This window comes from Urocitellus parryii, chromosome 6 (assembly GCF_045843805.1).
Source record: "Urocitellus parryii isolate mUroPar1 chromosome 6, mUroPar1.hap1, whole genome shotgun sequence".
Lineage (NCBI taxonomy): Eukaryota > Metazoa > Chordata > Mammalia > Rodentia > Sciuridae > Urocitellus > Urocitellus parryii.
The window spans coordinates 82,396,683-82,421,028 of NC_135536.1; the positions used below are offsets into that span (position 1 = coordinate 82,396,683).

Sequence of the window (24,346 nt, forward strand, 5' to 3'; positions counted from 1 at the left end):
ATTATTTAAGTTGTTGAGAAATACAGTAATCAATATGAACCAAAAAAGTCTCAGAGGAAAATGTTGTCGGGACTCCTGCATAACTAGCCATGCAAGCTGTATTCTAGGCATAAGGAAAGAAGAACAAAGATCCCACCCAGGCCTTGTTCTCGAAGGGTCTACATTTTACAGAGCAGACAACAGACAAAGCCCTCATGAGCTCTTTAATGATTCCTGTTACCACTTCCCCCGCAAGTGAGTTCTCAGTGTGTCTATAATCAGACTGATCATTCCACCCTCTCCAAACTTCTTCCCTATTTCTATCAAGGATATCATGAATTTGGGTTATTCAGACATAAAGGCATATGCTCCTATTTGGTTCTTCTCTGTCCTTCAACTAAGATGTTTCCAATGTCTTTCCATATTTTTCCTTCCTACTTCCCTCAGCTCTCCAAGGCTTTCCATTAACTCATGTGGAAAATTTCAGTGCTTCCCAGCTCTTCACCCCACCTCCATATAGTGCGGGGCTAGGCCATCTCAACCTACAGTCTCTTTACCTGTGGCTCTGATGCCACTTTTTTTGCTAAGGAAAAAAAAAAAAATGGCTTCCCCATTTTCAAGTAAATTAAGACTCTACCCAATTTAATTCTGATTTTTTACAACCACACTTTTATTACTCTTCACTTATTCTGTGATCCAACCCAAGACCTGCTGTTTTCCAAACACACCCCAGGCTTGCTTACTAATGTGTTTTCACTTCTGATGCTCTCTCTAACTCAAGACTTTTTTTTTTATAAATTTCCCTTTTCTCCCTTTTAGAAATAAATCTAAACATCCTTTGGGAGAAAATTCCCAATGACATGATTAATATATGTATTATAGATTTACCCAGAAAAGTTTAGACCCTTGAGAAGAAAATTGACATACTTTTACTGAGAATCATAAAAAGTAGCAAAAACAAAAACAAAAAAGACACAGACATGTCCAATGGGTATATGGAAAAATGTTCAACATCATTAACCAACAAAGAAATGCAAATCAAAACCACAGAAAGATCCCCTTATACCTGTTAGGATGGCCACTATTAAAACACATATACACACACACATATAATAATTGTTGTCAAGGATGAGGAGAAATTGGAACACTTGAACAATGTTGGTGGGAGGTGTAGATATTCTGGAAAACAGTAAAAAGATTTCTCAAAACATTAAAAATAGAACTACCATATGATTTAGCAATCCCACTTTTAGGTGTTTATCAAAAAGAATTTAAACCGGGATCTTGAAGAGTTATTTGCACTCTCATGGTCATTGCAGCATTATGAACAATAGACCAAGATTTGGAAACAACCTAAATGTCCATTAATAGATGAATGAGTAAAGCAACCATGGCGAATACTTACAATGTAACATTTTCAACTGCAAAAAAGAAAGAAATCCTGTCACATGCTACAACATGGATCAACCTTGAGAACTTATGCTAAGTAGAAAGTATTCCAATCACACATATTACATGGCCCATTTATATAAGTTTGTAAAGTACTTTAGGCTCATAGAAATAGAAAATAAAATGGTGCTTGCCAGGAGGTGGGGGAAGACAAAAAAGGGGAGTTGAAGTTCAATCAGAATACAAGTTTTAGTTGTATAAGATATGAAAAAGTTCTGGAGATAAATGTATAACAATATTTTTTTTTCTTCCCTCTCTCTCTTTAATTTTCCTGTATTGGCAATTGAACCTAGGCCAGGGCCTCATGCATGCTAGGCCAGAACTCCATCATTGAGCTACATTATCCCTAGTCCTTTTTTATTTTTATTTCTTATTTTGAGACAGGGTCTGGCAAAGTTGCTTGGGCTGACATGAAATTTGAGATCCTCCTGCCTCTGTCTCCCAAGTCTCTGGAATTACAAGTGCATGCCATTACATCTGGCACAACAATATTGTACACATAACAACTTAAGATAATAGGTCTGTGGTATATGGTTTTTTACTACAATAAAAAGTAGCATGTACTCTCTACTGGAAATACTGGTTAAATTTTGTAATCAATCTTAGATATTGACAAAATGATTTTAAATATTGTATGTGAGAATAATTGGACAAAACTTGATTAGGATTAAAAAATAACAAAGAATAATTTGTTCATATTTTTAAGTGTAATGTAAAAGTAAAAGTGTGGAATGTTAGAATAATAGGTCAAAAAACTTGAAATGAAAAGGAAATATCAGAAATGAACCCAATAAATGTGTTAAGTATGAGATAAATGAGTAATTTCAAGTAATTGGGAAGAGGAAGAAATTCAGTTTTCTCTTCTACCATATACCAGAGACCAAAATAAAATTTAAAGAATAAGAGTTAGATGTAAGAACAAAGAATGAAATCACAAAAGATATGTAAAAAAACATATAGGTAAATAGTTTTCTGATCTTGGGGTAAAAAGTCCTTTCAAAGCATTCAAGCTAAAGCAGAAACCATAAAAGGTGAGAATTATAACTTCAAATTCATTAAAGCGAAAAAAAATAATTTATAGTGGAAAAACTCTAGTATCTCAAAAATGACTTAAAGCCAACTTCTAAATAACACAGTGAGGAAAATATTTGCAACATAATTGATACTGAGCTATTTGGAAATCAATAAGAAAAAGATAACTTATCCCTTCTCATAAAAATATGACAAGAGACCCAGAAAATAATTTACAAAAGACAAAGGTATAAATTGCCCACTAGATACAGAAGGGCAATGTGAATGGATCAAACCTTTCCCAGGACTTGCACCTGTAGTTAATCAGGTTATTCTCTGTTAGGGTTTCTGAGTCAAATGGGACTAGCCTGCCCTTGACTCACTAAACTATATATCCTCTAAAAGGGGTCTTTACAAAAATCCTCATGAAGTTGTCATATGCTTGTCATGCTACACAGGTGTGCTGAGCTAGCAGGGTTTTGACCTCACTATATCAAAAGTCTTAGAAATATGCATAATTTTTTTTCTTTTTTTTCTTTTGGTGGTGCTGGGGATTGAACTCAGGGCCTTGTGCATGGGAGGCAAGCACTATACCAACTGAGCTATATCCCCAGCCTCTGCATAATTTTTCTAGGAATTTGTATCCTAAGGAAATAAGTATGGATTTTTGTCACTATCCTATTTATAGTAAATAATTTGTAATGACAAAATACTGGAAAATTTTTAGTATGTGTCTAATGGCTGAGACTAAGGTCAAATAAATTGTGCTAGAGTTATACAATGGAATAACATGTTTCTGTTGAAAGTGTATAGAGGAAAACTTGGTGGCATTTGAAAGTATTCTTGAAAGTATTTTAAATTACATGTGTGCATTTCAAAATTGTATGTGTGTATGTATATAGATATACACATATATAGTATAATCTCAAGTATGATAATATAAATGTATATAAACACAGAAAAGAACTTGGAAAGATATATATTAAAATTTTTTTTTAATTATTTCTGGGTGTTAGGATTATAAGAATGTTTTTACTTATTTGTTTCAATGACTTAACATAGTGAATGTGTTATCATCTTATAAAGGGGAAAAAACATCATCAAAAGTGATTTAGTCCAGAACTGCAGTGGTAGCTCAGTGCTAGAGAACTTTCCTAGTACATATGAAGCACTGGATCCGATCCTTAGCATGTCATAAAATAAATAAATAAATAAAGATATTGTTTTTAAATCATTTAGTCCAATCAATCCTACCTGCTCCTTCCATGACATTTTTGTCCTGACTTTGGAAGGAAGACTGAAGCCCTCATTTGGGAAGCCTGGGGACATTTTTTTAGTCTTTCATGATAACATATCTGCTTTATGTATACATATGTAAAAGCACTAACTCCTAGCATTGCTCCCTGAGATCCAGAATTCATGTTGGTGCTTTTTTAGTGTCTATGATATAAGGCTCCAAAAAAAACTGTTGCTGAGTTGGGTATATTGTAAATATCCACAGGACTGTGGAAAAATGATATCTGTAAAGAACTAGGTGTGAAGAGATGAAAGCTGATTTCTGGAGTAGAGAAATTATTGAGCTTCAGAAAATTTAGAAACAGCAATCACATATGTATATACCCTAAGCTGACAATGTGGCAGAAGAACTGTCCTGAAGACTCTTTAGGAGATAAAATTTCTAACACTAGATTAACAGATTTGCCTGGTAGTGTCTGCCTCTACCAACTTTAATGCATGGTACAGAAAGCCAGAATTGGCCTATGAAATACAATTGTCGTGAAGAGAGCAGAACCTAATGGAACTGAGTTCACGGAGGAAAATCTTATAATACGAAAAGTTGTAAATGTGGGATGGGCCCAGTCAAGGAAAAATAAGAAGTCTGCATTTGTGTGGTGCTCTCCTGGCTTTTACCAAGCAAAATGCATTTCACTCAACGAGAGTGTGGAATTATGATTTATGAAGCCATCCTTTCCCACGAGGAGCAAGAGTGATGATGTTTGTGGTTAGTGGTGATGAGCAATTAGCTGAGGAAAGGTGGTTCCTGCTCCAGGCTTCCTGCTTCTCATGCCTAGTGTTAGATCCAAGCCTAGATCTGTGGAGGTTCAAGAAACCCATGAAAGTCATGTCTTTTCAACTCTAATTGAGCAGCTTTCACAAGAGCTACTACCAGCCTTATTTCTTAGCAGCATTTTCTCTTTTTTGTAACTTAAAAAAAAAAAAAAAGTTGAAACCAGGGCTGAGTCTGATAATGACTTTGAGAAAGAGAAAGAGATATCATACCCCAGTTCTTCCAGTGTAGATGACCAGGGGATTTTGTGGTCAGCACATTAGTTGTTGTTTCATCTTAGCACTCAGACCAAGGGTGCTGCTCCCACTGCTTTTAAAGTACTAAAATAAATAGAGGAAGATGAAAATATATATATATTATGTTCAGATAAAATGAGGAAAACCATCATCTCCTAGATTCCCAAATGAAGGTAAAGGCCTTAAAGGGAAGGGGGAGGGTCCAGGGGATTCTCAAAACAAGAAGAAAATATGGTTATAAATTAGGGTTCTCCTGTTAAAGGTACAGTTTTTCCAAAACAGCATTTTGCAGACAGCATTCACCAATTTGGTATTGATACACCAGACACTAAGAACAAGACCCAGTTCCTGCTGTGGAGGAGTCTGTCATCTAGTAGGGATGATATACGAGCTAACACCACAATTTTTTAATTAGTAGAGCAGTTAATATCTGATAACTTAGTTTCAGGGCCTCTTGAAGTATAGGAGAGAAACATACAAATGCTGGGAGTTTGGGGAAGTCTTTGAGGAAGTGACATTTGTTTTGAGACATGAAGGATGAATATGAACAAGAAGGTATGGGAAGGACTGGAAAGGGACAGTTTTACAGACAAAGGCCTGGAGGCAAGAGACTGTGGCCTTTCTACTGTTCATGGAGGTTTAGAACAGGGAGTTGGAGATGGGGGAAGGCAGAAGTAAGGCTGGACGTGTAGACAGAAGCCAGATCATAAAGTGCCTTGTAAAGCAGTTTTAAAGTTTGGAATTAGTCCTAATGGCAGTAGAGAAGATGGAATGTGAAGGAAAACTGGCAAAGTAGTGTGTGTAGAGACAGGAATAACTGAAGGCTGCCTAAGATATGCAAGATACAAAGCTTATATTAAACAATTCAGGAAGAAGGCAAGCTAGGCTGGAAGAGATATTTGAAGCTCAGCTTATGTTCCACTGTGCCTGAAGATTTTGTCTTTTAAGATGTTTCTCAGCTAGGATTCTCTATCATGAATAGCTGTGGAGTTTGTTAAAAACCACACCCAACATGCCCTCAGTAAGTATCTCCTAAGATAAACCAAACAACATTTGGAAAAGCTTTACATATACACAAAAAAAAATCTGATCATGCCCTCACTAGAACTTCAAGCTGCAGAGAAAGGTAGGTAAAAGCAAAGGGTGGGCTTCCCTTCTTCTCCATTTCAACCCATTGGCATACCCAAGTGTGGGCTACCTAATCACTAGAGTGGGTAACTCAAACTGGGACTGTAAACGTAACTTCTTTCATGCATTTTCCCATGCATTTTCATGCATTCCCATGGGAATCGAGTGTCGTAAGATCAAGACATACCTGGCAATTTCTCTTTGACTTATAAGGCAAAATAGAATGCATGACATGGCCATAGCTGACCTCAGTGCCAGTAAGACCAAAAATACATTGTGAGCTGTGAAAGTGCTTAAACGTAGCGAGTCCAAACATAGGAATAGCAGAGTGTTCCAATGATTCTTATTTAAACATGAAATTTATTTATTTTTTCCTGACAGATGCTTTAGAATTTCACCTGAAAGTGATCACCAGGAAGTAGAATGTCCTTTTGTTTACCATATCTTTTAGGAAGCTGGAACTGAAAAGAGTGTTTTCCCCCTGCCTGAACCACAAGATTTCTTTCTGGCCTCCCAAGTCAAGTTTGAAGACCTCATAAAAGATTTGAGAAAACTGAAGAGGCAACTGGAAGGTAATAGGAACTGTTCTATTATTATGATAGCAGCTAAAATTGCTTTAAAAAAATGCCTCAAGAGAATTATTTATATCTGGCTCACGAGATGGAATTGTTACAGAGTTCAATTATGATCCACTGCTGCCTTCATGGAACTTCGCATCTCTATTCACTGTTTGGAGGAACTATATTTATGTATCTTTCTCTCTTATTAATGGTGATCATTTGCTTATTATGTCTACATTTTGTCATGTCCACATTTTCTAACATTGAGTAGTTAAAACTTTAATAATAATGATAGCACCAACCATGTATTAAAAACTTCCTCTTATATCATTGTTGTAACAATCCTAATAAATAGGAACTACACTAACTCAGAAAAATTAGGCTTAACTTTTGTTCACACAATCAGTAAGAAGCAGATGTACTGAACTCTAATCAGGTCTATCCAATTAGAACCCATGCGTTTTCTTAGCTAGTTTCTTTCCTGCTTAATACATCTGCATCTGTCTACACACATGCATACACACACACAGGTCTCTGTATATTTGATTTATGTATGAGTCTAATAATGATAATTACACTCTTGGCAAACATTCTCCTTTAGTTTATATTTTTAATTATTATTCAAAACAAAATGCTGAAAGCTCTTTCTTGTTTTTGTTTTTTTTTTTTAAATGTGAAAGTAGGTCTCACGTGGACAGGAATTTTCCTTTGGCATTTTTAGAGTCTTATGTTTTCACTGTGAAGATATCTCCTTGTCCAGGAATATAAACCCTCACCTTGGAGTCTCTGTCAGTCCCCTGACGCGCTCCATGGAGGACTCAGGGAGCGTGTTAATGTGGAAATGGGGCTTGGTGTGCCAGAAGGCGAGCTTGAGGAAATGGAGAGCTTCAACCAGGAATATTTTTACACTAAGACATAAAATAAACATTTTTAAAATGTTTATTGTGAAAGAGTGCTCTGAAACTTAAGTCTCAGGCTGAGAACAGCTTGGAAATGGAAGCAGAGTAGGAAAGATCTGCTCCTGGTGGCAGAGAGAGCCGTTTAGTTTTTTTTTTACTTTGGGCATAAAACTTGCTTAAATAAGGATAGTGGTTACAAGTGAATATTTTTACCTTGTAAATTATTTTTAAAGTGTGTGAGGGCTTTTTTTTTTTTTTTTTTCTCTCTCTCCTCCTGTTGATGTGGCTGAGAAAGTGACTTCAACCAAATGAGTATACTTTGTTCAGGAATATGATATAGGAACTTATGGTCATTTTTATCAATCTCTTGAAGAACTGAGAGTTTTATCCTTGTCTAAGACAAGGAGCTTGATGTGTCTCATAATAAAGCAGAGTAGACCATCACATAGAAGGTTTTTTCCTGTCCCTCTATGATGGCAGAATTAGGGCCCAGACCAATCCTCGGGAAAGCAGTATTAGCAATGTTGAGGAAGAGCCATTGTTTACACCTTGGGCAGGATCTGAATGCCCATCTCCTGTCTCTTTGCCCCTTATAAAACCCTTGGCCTGACCCCTGAGTAGACTTCTGAGAAGAAACCTGATCTCTGTTTGATCTTTCCCCTTCTCCTTCCAGGGGCTGCCTCCCCATGACATCCTTGTGAGTTTGATGATAAATAGTAAAGGGGTAAGAAGTGTGAATGAGGGGGAGAGAGGGGCAGGGTTTCCCCAAGGCCCTTGCTTTGGTACACCCCATTTCATCTTAGAGACTCTCAAGTGTCATTCTGGATCTCTCAGTACTCAACTGACACTGTCCTCAGCCAATTTTAAGGAAATACAAGAGCTTCTGAGGCTGGTGGAGCTGCCTTAGGAAGGAAAATGGAACATTGTCTGAGTTATTTTTGTTCTTTGAACGGGGACTTCTCCAAAAGACACAGAATACAACAGAAGTAAATGAGGAAAGGACTCCCACCCACCCCACACACATTGAATATTTAAACAAAAAACGCCCTGCTAATCTTTAGAGATGCCAGTGTTTTTAACACATGAAAGGTACCCAGTAAATATTTAAAGAAAATACAGACCCTGGGTTCTCTAATGAATTTCTTTTTCTTCTAAATACCATCTGGCAAGATGGCCAGAATCCTGGCGGTCCGTTTCATCTCACATCTCCATTCAGGTTTCACCTCCTTTTCCATAAGGCCTCAGTGTGAACCAAGATTGAATGTTTAATTGAAGAGGACATAATTTTCACACATACAGCAAAGATTTGATGAGGCTTTGAGGTTTATTGTAGCCATTAAAGTGTCGTAGCTGCTGGCAAAATCCCAGAAAATGTCTAAAGCTAAACCAGATGTGATTAGCAAATTTCAAGAAGCATCAGGCCCTAGTTCTTTAGCAGCCATGACCCTTTAGAAGAAACTTTTTTTGAGTAGTGTTAATCACATCTAAACAGTAGGGTGTGAATTAACTTGAGGTTGATGGTCATACAGATGTCACCGAGAGTACAAAAGTTGACAATCAGCATCTTTCAGAGAGACAAACTTCTAATAGCATCTTTATGCAAGTAAGAAATCGATAATAGTAATAGCTACAATTTTTGTGTGATTATTATTTTTTCAGATGCTTTACATCTGTCATCTCTCTTAATCCTTACAATGACCCACCCTATGGAGCAGATACAATTTTTGACCTCTCACAGATTAAGGAAGCTAAAGATCATGGTGCTCAAGCCTGGCCTAGTGATGATCTATCCACATTCTTAAACTGGATATGACTCAATACTGTAACCTATCCTGCCTCTGGCCTAGAAGTCTTCTTAACATGTTGGAAAAGAGAACAGAGAGGTGTATTTAAAGCATAAAATTCTATGAAGAGACGGATGACAGGGAGTTGCTAAAAGGCATGCACATTCCTAGAAATACATATGTAAACTCTCAGAAAAGACAGATACAGGGACGAACTTAATTTGGGTTGGGAATAGAGCTGGAGAGAAGTACAAGATAGATGGGTCTTGAAGCCAATAGATAAACAGTATTGTGTAGGATTAAGAACAAAGGCTTTGGAATCAAATGTGTATTATTTACTGATTTGATGAAAGTTAGATCTTGGTAAGTACCATAACCATAAAAAATGTTCATTTTGGGGGGCTGTGTCTGGCGGGGGGGGGGATAGCTCAGTGGTAGAGCCCATACTTAGCATCCGCAAGGTCCTGGATTCAATCTCCAGTGCCAAGAAAACAAAACAAAAATATTTATTTTCTCACTTGTAAAATGGGAAGATATGGTACCTGCATCATAGGAAAGAATAAATGCACAGTTTCTTCCTGAGAGAAACTTCCATAAAGCTGAGGAGGGGTGTATGCCTTGAACTAGAAAGTTTGCAAGCTATAGCATTACCCATGCTTTTAAGAGTCCAGTTGGCTATGTTTGTGGAGCATCTAATTCCAGAGCACTGTGCTCCTTCTCCGCATTGTGAAGACAGAACCAAATCCTTGAGGCTGGGGACATGTTCCATGTTTTCTTTATTTTACTCCACATCCCTTAATCAGACAATGATTTTGATTTCACTGGTACTGTGCTGTTTTAAGGAATAATTGAGAAATCACAAACCACAGCAATAGTTCCTTTCTTACTCAGCCTTGTTTGCTGGCCTTGTTTTCATTCACTCAAGGTATTTTACCAACTCGTATGTGGTAGGAAAAATAATGGCTCCCAAGGATGCCCACACCTGAATCCCTGGAATCTGTGGTTATGTTACCTTACATGGCAAAAGAGACTTTGCCAGTGTGGAGATGGGAAGATTATTCTGGCCTAGCCAAGTGGATCTAATCTAATCACATGAATCTTTAAAATGAGCTTTTAAAAGCTGAAGACTTTCCCTGGCTGTGATCAGAGGGAGATATAACTACAGAAGAATGATCAGAGGGATGCAGTGTTGCTGGCTTTGAAGATGGAGGAAGTGGGCAATGAGCCAAGGAATGTGGGAAGCCTGTAGAAATGGAAAAGGCAAGCAACAGATGCTCCCTCAAGTCAGCAGAAGGCTCTGCATACAGCCCTGTCAACACCTTGATTTTACTCAGTGAGACACGTGTCAGACTTCTAACATACAGAACTAGAAGATATATTTGTGTTGTGTTAAGCCACTTAGGTTTGTTGTAATGGCAATAGGAAATTAGTACACCTTCTTTCTGACTGTGCCAGTTAATACTGGCCACCTAGAGCCTCCAGCGCCCACAACTTTGCCAAGACACATAGGATTCTTCAAGTAGTGACCCTCACAAATACTATAGGAAATGTGAATTGATGCTCTTCCAAAAGAAATCTATTGGCAAACAAAATTGGAATTTTCATGTACTGTAATCATTTGGTAAGGATTCACAGTTCACATCAGTTTGTAAATAAGTCTGGAAAGTTCTATAGTTAAAAAAAATGTGAATGTTTAACTCTGTTTAACATTTACCAACATAAAGCAAAAACACATTCGTTTTCTTTCTTGAAACAAATTACTGACCATATATGCAAAAAGCAGTTTAAGAAGAAAGGATATTGATATTTCTGTCAAACTTTTAAGATGAAGAAAACAGTTTTTGGTTAAATGCTCATTATTGAATGACCTTTTTTTTCTTTTTTTTTATTGTTGGTTGTTCAAAACATTACATAGTTCTTGATATATCATATTTCACACTTTGATTCAAGTGGGTTATGAACTCCCATTTTTACCCCGTATACAGATTGCAGAATCACATCAGTTACACTTCCATTGATTTACATATTGACATACTAGTGTCTGTTGTATTCTGCTGCCTTTCCTATCCTCTACTATCCCCCCCTCCCCTCCCCTCCCCTCCCCTCCCCTCCCCTCTTCTCTCTCTACCCCCTCTACTGTAATTCATTTCTCCCCCTTGTATTATTTTTCCCTTTCCCCTCACTTCCTCTTGTATGTAATTTTGTATAACCCTGAGGGTCTCCTTCCATTTCCATGCAATTTCCCTTCTCTCTCCCTTTCCCTCCCACCTCTCATCCCTGTTTAATATTAGTCTTCTTCTCATGCTCTTCTTACCTACTCTGTTCTTAGTTACTCTCCTTATATCAAAGAAGACATTTGGCATTTGTTTTTTAGGGATTGGTTAGCTTCACTTAGCATAATCTGCTCTAATGCCATTCATTTCCCTCCAAATTCTATGATTTTGTCATTTTTTAATGCAGAGTAATACTCCATTGTGTATAAATGCCACATTTTTTTTATCCATTCGTCTATTGAAGGGCATCTAGGTTTCTTCCACAGTCTTGCTATTGTGAATTGTGCTGCTATGAACATCGATGTAGCAGTGTCCCTGTAGCATGCTCTTTTTAGGTCTTTAGGGAATAGACCCAGATAGTTCTCGAAACGCTGGCCAGAGCAATTAGACAGACGAAAGAAATTAAAGGCATAAAAATAGGAAAAGAAGAACTTAAATTATCACTATTTGCAGATGACATGATTCTATACCTAGCAGACCCAAAAGGGTCTACAAAGAAGCTATTTGAGCTAATAAATGAATTCAGCAAAGTGGCAGGATATAAGATCAACACACATAAATCAAAGGCATTCCTGTATATCAGCGACAAATCCACTGAAATGGAAATGAGGAAAACCACTCCATTCACAATATCCTCAAAGAAAATAAAATACTTGGGAATCAACCTAACAAAAGAGGTGAAAGATTTATACAGTGAATGATCTTATTAGAGTGTCTGAAATGAACAACTGTGGCCTTTGCTCAGTAATATTGTTCTTAATACCGGCTTGGCTACACTGAGGAGGCAAGTCATGGTAGCCTTACTGAGTTTGTTATACCTGTAAACAAATACAGTAAATGACATTCAAAATAAATGGCATTCAAAATAAGTGACACTAATGGTATTCAAAATTAATGTAGTATCATCTTTCCCAAATACACATTGGTTTGACATAATCATATGATACTGTTGATCATGAAAAATTTATTCAGGCTATGAAAATAGTAAAGCTATATTTTTTAATTGGAAAATTAGATGGAACTCTTTAAATGGGTGTGGAAAAGTTACCATATTCTATAAAACTTAACTAAGAATACAAATAAATTGTCAGTATAGCTAACAGTACTTACTTGGCATCCTCTTCCATTAAGGCTGAGTTACTTAACAAACTATTTACTAAATCTTTCTTTGAAAACTACACATTATTAGCCCTGTTATCACATATAAATTGGGAAAATGTAATTAGTAGTTAATCCTCAGTGTAAGATACTCTCAAACTTTTTCGAGAATTTTGGCCAAGATGCAAGTTCATGTGTACCTTAAGATAATTCTGATGATGTCTTTTTCTCTAAATATTTAAGACTATATACTTTAACATGTTCTTTTCTATGTACCATTTAGAAATATTTAGGAATATACTTACACAGTTATGTAAAGGCAAGACTCTCTGTTGACTTTTTTTGATATCTGTTATCACTCTATAAATGTTTATCCCAGAAATGTTTATCCTAAAGTGTTAACTCTTTTAAGACTTTCCAAAATAAGATGCTGAATGAAATGCATCAGCCAGGCATTCAACAAACGTTAAAATCTTCAAAATTTGAAGAGTGGTGATATTTTTAGACTAATTCATGTTGAATTAGATCTGTCACATCAACAGGCATATAAATCCCTGTGTCCTTATTTCATGGCACACCCAGATTAGTCCAGGACTATCCAGTTGAACCTTTGTTTTTTACAGGGTTTGTGCTTCAGCCTTCTATCTCAAAATCTTACCTATAGGAAGTATAAATTCATACACAAAACCAACTTCAAGAAAAAGATTTCCCTTTTTGTAGCTCTTCTATAATCAATTCATCTTCCACATTAAGATAAAAGATTGCATCCATTGATTTAACTCTACTCTTTTCCAAAGGCTCACCAAACAATGAAACAACTTTCATAATTTAAATTGTTGTTTATCACCGTCCTCTGTGAGGGCCTGTATAGTAGAAATAGTTTAATTATTTTAATATGTGTGTGTAAGTTTGGTAATTAAAATTTGGTCAAAAACAGAAATGATAATCAACTCTCAGTTATAGGCAGCTAGATTGGTGGGACTAAGGATTTGCCATGGTTTTTGAAAAGTTAACGTTTTAAACCGAGTTTCACTGAGTTAGTTAAGCTGTTTGCATGTTGGACAACCTCATCTGTTCAAAACCACAAGGTAGGAACAATCATCTTTGCCATTTAGCTCATTTAACATAGTAAAAATATAAAGTGTCTGGGTCAATAAATTGCTGAAATAGTATGAAAGAGGTGCTGAAAGGGGAGGCCATGTGGGGTGGGGTGGAGACTCTGAGCACTGATGGAAAAGGGAAGCCACTGAGGAAGAGTTGGTATCTCAGCAATACCAGCAGGTCAGGGGCCTACTTAGCAGAAACAGGGCCACACATCATAGAGCACTTGATCTTGCCCTTCAGAGGTTCTGTTTTCATTTTGATTTGAGATTGGATATGTTGTTCTTCCCTCTTCCTGTTATTGCAGCTAATGAAGACTTGACTGCAGGAAGTAAGGAGGAATGCCAATAACTGGTTTTGTCACTCTGCTGATGGATATTCAAGTTTATGTCAGCTTAGGAAATGGGAAGAATTCTCCGCTCTCTTTCCCTGCCCAGTTATTTAATGTGTTTGCCTCATCACCCACCTCCCTGACTCTCAGCTCTCCTACAGTCACCTTGTCTCTTCCTCAATAAGGATCAATGTATCTCTCCACCTGTTTGTTGTAAGGACAGCCATTGACGACTCAGTCAGTACTGTGAAGCCCAACACAGAATTTAAGATAGGCAATTTTCTGTTAATATTATCTTCAAGAGCAAAGGAAACAATTTAAAGGAGGTCTGTAATGCTGTTTCTTACCTTTAAGGTTGCCACATTTATTAAATAAAATATTAGAGGCCCAAGAAATTTGAATTTCAGATGAATTAAGAATTGTTTTTAGTAAGTGTGATCTAGCATAGCAGAAAAATTTAATTGAATATGCATTTGTTCTTTAAGCTATGGGGGTGCATACCTTTGATAAACATACAAAAATCAAATTCAAAATAACAATAAACCAAGTATTTTGTAAGTACTTATTTGTTTATTTAAATTTCAGTGGAAGAGGCTGGTATGTTGAAAGTGGTGCTGGATTGGGATTAGGACATTTAGGTTTAAAGTTTAGTTCTGCCATTTACTAGCTGCATGATGAGCTATGCAACCTTGACCAACAGCTTAACCTCTGTGAATCTCCCTTGAAACAATGGAGATGATCAGACTTCTCTACCCTGCCCAGCTTAAAAGGAGTGTTGGCTGGGCCAGGAAAGACGGTGGAGATGGTGTCCAGGGAAGTTCCTCAGGTGCTGGAGGTGCTTAACCTCACTCCTGCACCATGCAGTTTGCAGTGTGCATCCTGGAAGGGAGAAGGGGGAGCTGGTCCATTAGGGCAGATCGGGCTCATTCATCACCTTTTAGGAAGCTCCAGAAGACACGACTTGAATGATTATTGACCATGCCTAATTTATTAGCTCTTTCCTCCTCCACAGCCCATTTGCCCATGGCAGCAGTTTACCGAGTCTGAACTCTGGTACGAGACTGGATACATTAGCCAGAGTCCTGACCATGTTGCCATGGTGTTAAAAATATTTAGTTTCGCAAGCAAAGTTTTAGAAATCATTTTTTAAAAACTTTGATATGATTTATTTTTGTGAAATGATTTCAACAAAACAGACTTTAAGGAACTGGGATAAGTATTTCAGAAAGGCAGTGGGTGTAAAATGCTGAACAGCGTGGTGACTTGTGATGCAAAGCATTCAATTAAGTGCAGCATGGTGGGTAAAGGTCACACGTTTCCCAAATGGAACGCCTTCAAAGACAAATTGTACAGAAGGGAGAGAGGATACGGAAACTGAAACTTGATTCGTCTGTTAATTAATGGAAGAAGTTAGAGTTTTCCTTTGAAGCCGTGACTGTGGCATCTCTAGGTGGGAAGGGTGAGTTATGTCGTCCTGGTTTCTTCCTCTTCATTTGCACTCTGTATTTCCACCTGCCAATTATAAATCAGCATGATTAACAGAAGTTATTTTGTTTGTTTTTTCCTTTGACCAGAAACATAAAATATGAAAATAGAAGCTACTGTTTTGGAAAAGTCTGAATCAGAAGTCCTGGAGTCACATTCTTGTGTCACAAGCTGTTATAAGCTTGGGCAGGTCGTTTTATCCCCCCACATCTCAGCATCTCTGCTCCAATGACTTTTGAGAGGATTTACCAGGATCATATGAAGGAAATCCCTTTGCCAGAATATAAGTAAAATGGGTAATACTTACCCTTTGATTCCCCTATGCCTTTCTGTTGACTTCCTGTCCCTCAGCAGGTCCTGTTGACTTACCTTCAAATTGTGTCATGAGTCCATTCCTCATTACCATCTCCACACTGTATTTCTCATCTGAACTACCTGCTCCTCACTTGGCCATAAGGGACTCCTAGCAGGTTTCTCTGCATCCACTCCTGCCCTCCCTTTAATCCAGTGTCCATTCACCAGACAGGTCAAAGCACCTTGCTATTTTGTGTTCATTGTAATTTTGACCAAATCCAACCTCATATCCTTGCCATTCAAGTTCTACCTTGACACTTCCACCTTTCCAGCCTCATTCCCTCCATCCATTCCCTCCTCCCACTAAACTCCACCCACACAGGCCTTCTTTGTGTTCCAGCCCAGTGACCTTGTTTCTGCCTTAGGACCCCTGCAGCAGCTACTCCCTCTGCCTACTGGATTAGAAGATGATTGTGGTGGGTTGGTAGGGTAGCACCCTTAGAAGGACAGCTGCTAGATGATTCCCACTCTGAGTTTCTACAAACTCTTCTGCCTGGAGGAGGCTCCCAGCTACTCCCTTGCCTCCAGCCTTCCCTGTGCATCCAGCCTTTAGCAGCCACTTTGAATAGGGACTCTCTATTACAGTCCCCAACTGTGTGTTGCTATTAATTTCTACCTGTTTATTTGTAAAATTTCTCTCTTCTTCCACCTTTTCCATGTAGGCAGGTATCTAATATGACTTTGTTAGTATTTATCTATACAGTGCCAGTCAGAACCCATGATATACGTGTTCACTCAATATTTCTGCATGGATGAATGAATGGAAAAATGAATAAGGGGTAGAATTAGCTAACTTCAAATAATTGTGCTAATTTTGCTACTAACAATAAATCATATTACTTCCTTATAACCATAGATATCAAACAAGCATCAGTGGATAAAAGCTTTCAAGAGATAGACTTTAAAGCTTTAAACCTGTCCAAAGAAAAAATTCAAAGCCCTTTGCCTACTGGATTAGAAGATGATTGTGGTGGGTTGGTAGGGTAGCACATTTAGAAGGATAGCTGCTAGATGATTTTGAAAGAACATTCCCACTCTGAGTTTCTACAATTATTATTATTATTGCTATGCTACTTCAATGTGTTCTACAATTTTCCTTATTTAGTAAGGATTATTTTGTTCCTTCCTAGACTTAGTCCATCAGAAGAACTAAAAATTCTAGGAATCCTGAATACTTACAGAATATAAAAGTCAACCATAAAATTATATGAGTCTTGGATCTCAGATATTATATTTATATAAAAAAATTTTTTCAGTTGTAGATTGACACAATACCTGTATTTTATTTATTTATTTTTTGTGGTGCTGAGGATTGAACCCAGTGCTTCACACATGCTAGGCAAGCACTCTACCACTGAGCCTCAACCCCAGCTCCTCAGGTATTTTATTTATTAATGAGTTTCATGATCTGCTGTTTAATTAATTCATGACTTAAATATTCTTGAATTGATACCATTTAGAAGTAATTTTTATGCAGTAGAGCTCTTTCTAGTGTGGTCAGTAAATGGAAAAAAATTTGACCAAAATTAGGAATCATAGAAAATGATTCTGGTATCACTTTATCTTTTCTTCTAAGGCCAGTTAAATATAGCATTCTTTGTCAGTCTTTTGATGAAAGAATGAGACCTTTTCCTGAATTATGCTTTTTTTGGAGATACTCACAGGTTTTCTTGCAAAGTTAGTATAGGGAATTCTCATTATAGCTCTTACCCAGTTTCTCCACTGTTAATATGGCATATTGCTATGATTATAGATGTCAAAACCAAGAAACTGGGATTGATACTTACTAACTCTAAACTCAAGACTCCATTTGTATTTCATAATGTTTTTCCATCCATATCTTTTTCAATCCCAGGATTCAATCCTGAGTACCTCACTGTTCCATATCTCCCCAGTCTCCACTGATCCCCATGCCTATGTTTATCTGCAATCTTTTATCTTTTTCATTTACACTTATAGAAATAGTACTTTTTCACAGTTATTTATGTATAGTTTCCATCAAGTAATGAAATTATATAAATACAATTAAAAATAATAAATGATAGAAAAGGTTTGGAGACAATACAAATGCCCTTGGTAAGGATTCTACTTGGTAATGGGAAGAATTGCCCCAGGAATTGAGGGAGCAACCTGCCAGCTTTTAGCTTACCATCAGAATCAGGAAGGAGAAATGGAGGAGTATCTCAGCAAGTTCATTAATGGTGTCCTATATTTGCCATTCAAGAAAAGAAAAAGGTGTTCATATGGGTTTTTTTAAAAGATTTTTTTTTAATGATGGACACAATATTTATTTTTATGTGGTGCTGAGACTCAAACCCAGTGCCTCACATGTGGAAGGCAAGCGCTCTACCCCAGCCCTGTTCATATGGTCTTAATGATGATCCTTTATCTGTGTGTACAGCTTTAACCTTTGATATGACTAGGGCAGGCATATGCAACTGAGAAAACTGAAACTCTGAGATGGGAAGCAGTATGGCCAGGATCATCCAGCCAGCATATAACTCAAGTCTCCATTGCTAAGCCAGTTGCTCAAGCTATGGACCATAAACTTGTATCACACTGAAACATTTTCTTTACAGAAATAGATATCTGGGTGGATTTGTGAATGTCAAACTATTTTCCTGCCCAAGTAAATTGTGTATCTTATACTCTAAGGAAGAGTCACAGTCCACAAATGGATTCTTTTCATGTCAGACAACCAAATGAGTGAAGGTAAAGACCTTCAGTCAGAGGAAAGAGGGTGGGTAGGAGTTTTGCCCAAGGACTCAGATTTTAGCATCAGTGTTGCTCTTGGATGGGGGGCAAGGATTGCAACTCCATTCTTTAGGAACTCATGGAAAGATCAGTGTGACTTTCCTGGGAACTGTCACTACTGGTTCCGGTCTCTGCCATGCCACTTAATAACCTAACCTCCTGATAAGCCTATTCCCATTTAAAAGGAAGGAATCCCTACAGTGGCATTTGGTGATGTTTAGCTTACATCTGCCTGATTCCTGACAGTTCATGAGGAACTTCCACAGGTGGCACACATTTTTTTCTAGAATTGTCCTGTAGATGATGAAGGTAGGAGGCATGATGGCACAAGACCAGGGTATTGGACACCCCCGGGTCCAGATTCCAACTCAGTGACTACTTATCCTAATCTAAAAATGGGGACAATGGCAGATGTGAGCTTGTAGGAGTCTTATGTGAAGTAAAATGAAATAACAGAAAGTCCATTGAGATCTAAAACACTTTTGGTCATTTAAGGGCAATTACTTTTAATCATGGATTGAGAACTTGGAATAGTTTTAGGGACTTGCTGGACACAGGGATGAATGACAGTATGTGCAAGTCAGAGTGGATGGCCTGGTGCCACGAGGCCAGTCACATTCCCTGAGCAATAACATACAGAATGAGGAAATGCCAAAGGAAAATCCATAATGGCTAATGTGCTGAACCTGCTCGTGGGACTCCATTTTTACATTGCTTTTCTGGAGCATTTTAATGGTCTTTAAAAACATCATCGAATTTTAAACAGTGACCTCACTTGCCAATCAGATAGTGGGGGAAAGGTACACAGCTCACCCTCCAGCTGTACTGCGTTGCAGATTCACAAAAATATTTCAGAGCCCTTCCTGATCATGGTCCCATGGACAGAATTCACGAATATTTGCTGCCTCCAGTGTCAAGAGATTATGTACCTTGGAATGACAAATACCTAATTATGCTTTTCAATCTAGGATGAACCTATATCTTGTATTTCCACTGAGCCCAAAATAGAATATTTTAAGCTGGGGTTGAGTTTTTAAACTGATATGTACATTTTATGTATTATTTTCATCTTTAACACTATTGTAAAAGAATCGTAATCAATTGGCTCCTCAATTTAATGGGGCAAAACTAAAAAGGAAGCTTATCTTCTATGAACAGGTAAATAACTGAGTATTGTAATAAGTACCTGATTCTTCTTGAAGAGAGAGATTCCTGGGGCTCCTCAGGCCAGCAGGAGAGAGCTTGAATGGCCCTCCCTTGCCTTTAAATTTTATCTCTTAGGCTCATTAACATCAGATCCAAAGACTTTGGAGAATGTACTAAGCATTCCAGAATCTATTCTATTTAGCCTCCTTTAGAGGAATACTGTTTGTCCTCATTGTAGCTGTCTTCTTCTTCCCAGCATCAGCTCTGCCCAGAATTCCCCCTTTCCTCTGACAGTCTTCACCCTTCCTGACACACTTACACCATGCGCATCACATGTAGCCGTGAGATAGCTTCCTATTCAAGATTTCACCAAGTCATCCTCTCTAACCAGACATGGCCTGGGATACAAGCTCCCATGGGCTGCTGGACCAGTAACTCTCCCTGCGTCATAACTCAAGGGTGAGGTAGGATCAATGACAGGTTTACAGGGGAGCATGGCTTTAAATAGCTGAGGTCAGTGTCTGGAGGCTTCCCGTTAATACCACTAACAGTGTCCAACAAGCAAGACTATTGGCCACTTTGTTACCCACTCTAAACTATTTCTGATCTTCCAACTCTATTTTCAAACACGTCTTAAGAATCCCAACTCCCAGCAAATTGACAATGCAGCTCTCTTTATGTGAAGCCTTGTTTATAGGCCACAATTCTCCCGACAGATTTACAAGTGTCTGTGGAGTTTTAAAAGACGATTGCTTAACAGGCATTAAGTGAGACACATAGGACTGTGTAAATATTTTAGCTGGAATAGGGGATTTTTAAAATTGTCTGAGCCAAATATTGCATTAAATCTGAAGACAGTGGCAAACTGATTAGCTTTCATTGCCAACTTCAAGCTTTGCCAGCAATTCCTGTAGCCAAGATGAGACACCAGAATCCATCCACCAGTTTAGGTTGTGTTTTTAAAATAACTTTCCATCCTTTTTCTTTTCGCCTTCTGTCTTTCCATCTTTTCTCCTTTATTTCCTCATGATCCATTTAGATATAAGCACTTTCCAGAGTAGAAAATTACAGTGGATGTGACTAACCAGGACGGGCTGAAACACAGAATGGGCTCAGAGGTCAGAGAAACCGTGGAGAGCTTGCAGCTGTCCTGACTGAGCAGTGTGGATGCAGGTTGCTTTTTGCAAATGAGTTTGTGTTTCTTAATCACTGGCCTCTTTGTAGCCAGCTGTTGTTCTGCTGGAAGGAAAATAGTTCTAAGATCAGCATTGCTGCCTTTTACAGATTTCCTTGAATCATACAGAGGCAAGCCTGTTGCCTTTAGGATTTGTATGTGCAGAGATTCTGTCGCCTAATTCAAATATGAATTGCCACACAAATAAGCTTTTTTACTCCAGAAGACGTGTTTGCTACCAAAGTATTCATACAGGAAAATCATTTTCCCGAATTAAGCAGTAAGAGAGCTGTTTTGCTCTACCTTAGGTGTGATTTCTGGGGGAGTGAGCATCCCTTCTGGAAAGTGCAGCTCTGCCTTTGGTGATTCCATCAACAACCTCAGAGTTTCACTAATGGCGTGTGTGTACTTCTTGAAGTAGAACTCCATGGACCGCTCGAAAATGGAGGTTCTACCTATTCTTCTCAAATATCTTGGATTGTATCATGCTTCCAGATCATTCCTTGATGTTGTTGATCAGCAAGTGTGAACATCCTAAAATTATATTTAAAAATATATTTAATTATACTTACGTGTACTTTAGAAATCTGAGCTTTTGATGCAGATTTATCTGTAGACAGCCCTCAAATTCAGTTAGCTCCATTGATATTGACAGTAGCATAATTTACATCTAAATTAAATGTGATACATTAGGGCCTTTTAAAAAAAAACTGGTTTTTTTGTGGGGTGGGGCTGGGGTTGTGGCTCAGAGGTAGAGCACTCGCCTGGTGCATGCAAGGCCCTGGGTTCGATCCTAGCACCACATAAAAATAAATAAATAATTGCTGTCATGTATGACTAAAAAAAAAAAATAAAAATAAATCATTTGGTTAAAAAAAAACTAAATAAATAAATAAATAAAAATAAAGGCACTGTGTACAACTAAAAGAAATTTTTTTTTTTTTTTAAAAGCTGCTTTCGTGAACAGACCTCAAACCTACTTTTATGTCCTGGTCAATTCAGATTATTTTATATTAACCTTTGCATATCACCAGTTCCCATCCATGCTTGAGTAAGTTACTTCTTGAGTTGTCCATTCTGGAAAGCGATCACTTTGAGTACATTGCCCACCGTGCCTGGCTCCGGGGCAAGGCACCACTCCAGCTTGTGTGACCCAGCCACCTCTACAAAGAGACACAGAAGACACATTCTCATTTTTTAAAATCCCTCTACCCCGTCCTCATTCACGTTGTAATTTTGCCCTTGGTTATGCCCAAATCAGTTTGGCTACTGTGTATTGAGAAAAAAGAACTTTCTTATTTTCTTCATAATTCCACTTCTTGTATCCCAAAGAAGAAATCCTGAACTCAGAATTAGTTTGTGTGGAAATGGATGTGACTCACAGCCTGATACACTGTCAGAACAAGGTAGAAAGGGCTTCCCTACCCAACTGTAGGGGAATTAAGTGTATCCAGTGCATACAAAAGTTTCATATGACGGTGAATCACAATGTTTGTAAGTTTTTGTAAATCTGAGCAAGAATACGTGCAATATTAGCAGAAAGAATAAAAATGGAAGCATTTCCTTGTCAAATATAAACATGTAAAATCATATGTAAAGGCAATTATGGAGGATCCAGGGCTGTGATGCAGAGTCCTAGATGCAGGGCAAAAAAAATAAATAAATAAAACTAAAAAATATATGGAGACTGTATTCTGATCATGGTACGGTGACTAATGATTCTGTACCTTTTTTTTTTTTTTGATGTTTTCAAATCTCTATGTGTTGCCTTCATAATTCCTTTAGAAGTTAACTATGGTCCTTCTCCCCAAGATGAGTTTCCTTCCTCTTAGATGTCTAGGAACTTCCTGCTTGGGCTATTTGCCTGAGGCCTCCCATTATACAGTCAATCTCAATACCAAAATCTTGATGAATGTGTATTTTGCTTCCATTATAACACAACTTTCCTAGCTATTTCTTAAAATCCTTTTGTCTTAGAAGTACGTTTATGTTAAAGTGTTAATAAATACTTCATAATAATGCTTTCTTTTTGAAATAATAGATGCTTTTCTAACAAGATTTTCTGGAATTATCATCTTCAAAGGAAAGCTTCCAATGGTGATGATTTTCATGGGGACCAATGCAAAGAATATTTTTTAATAAATGGTTGGATCAGTTAACACCCTATAAATCAAATCATGTCCAATCCATTTATATTTAGGCCTAGTCATGGGTAGGTGATTAATGAATATTTTTCATGCTAATGTCTCGCAGACCAAGGCTGCGTCCATAACCACATAATCATTGCAGTGGAAATTCTGACTCAGCTATGATGTTTGATAGGAGAGTACTATGAACAGTGCTTTAGACAATACCGTGCAAAGGCTCTCGTCAGTGGCCCAGCTTTGCAAATCTTTCCAAGTCCTAAAGCATACTGGCATGTCCTCACTTAGCCCTGTCACTTCTGCTTAAATTTTTTCATGGAGAATACTCACAATCATGAGACATTAAGGTACATTTGATCTTGGGCAGCCACCCTCGGTGGAGTGAATCAGAATCATGGGATTCCCTGAGCTCAAGCTTCCTGGTGGGTTTATTTTTACACAACATTCCTCTGGGGAAAGAGGCACCCACTCTCTAGGGGACTATGCCTCTTCTGCCCTTATTCAAAGTAACCCTAGGACCTGAGGAATCTCTTTTTGTACAGAATGATTTTTGTGAGATGAAGGTTTGTGAATTTTCTTGAAGGAGTAGAAAAGGACTCTTTTTCATGAGTCCTGCTACCCCAAAGGCTACTGCATCTAAAATATCCCAGGAAAAAAAGAACTGGTTCAATTTCAAAATCACCAAAAAATTTACCCCTCCCTAGCCTTTTTTTTTTTTTTTTTTAAATCTGTAATACTTGATAGGGAGAACTGGAGCTATCCCAACTTCTCCTACTTCCCCATTTTGCTGTTCTAGCTTAACTTAAACACATGGCTACAGGCTCCAACTTGATTTCCTTCCTCCACTTTCACTTACCTGGAGCTGCTCTTGAGCTCACCAGTGACCTCCATGTTGCTTGAAGCAGTGGTCATTTCTTTGCCTTTATCTTCTTTTACTTTGAACAGTATTGCACAGAGCTGACTGCTCTTCTTCCTTGCCTACTGTTTCCCCCTCAGATCACATAACTCCACATCCTTCTTTTCTCCTTACCAACTCATTCTCCATCAGTTGCTGGCCTCTCCTCCATGGCCTCCATGGCCTGCATGCCTTAGAGTTCGTCCTGCACCCCTTCTCATCTCTGGGTCCCTTCTCCCCATGGCAGTTCACCATTTGCTCTGTCTTTAAATACCAATTTTATGTCCACGAGTCCTTGGTGACCTCTAGGCACACTGTACCACTTCATGTACCCCAAATGACCCATGTAATGCCTTCCTATTTTACTCATGGTATTTCTTCTTCCTTGAGCAACTTCCCCTTCCTTCACTCCCTTTGACTTTTTCAAGACAACTCTTAAGTTGTCTTTTCTGAACAACCTTCCCTGGCCACAAATCC

The 24,346-nt window shown here is 37.9% G+C and overlaps 1 protein-coding gene across 3 annotated transcripts in view; it reads left to right on the forward strand.

Moving 5' to 3' along the window:
• Fmn1 (formin 1) overlaps positions 1-24,346 on the forward strand; it is a 368,173-nt gene that overhangs the window by 238,852 nt on the left and 104,975 nt on the right. For all 3 annotated transcript variants that reach the window (XM_026392750.2, XM_026392761.2, XM_026392768.2), the window contains one exon: positions 6,323-6,443. In XM_026392750.2, the coding sequence (XP_026248535.2) occupies positions 6,323-6,443 (121 nt within the window). The remainder of the gene's footprint in view (positions 1-6,322; positions 6,444-24,346) is intronic.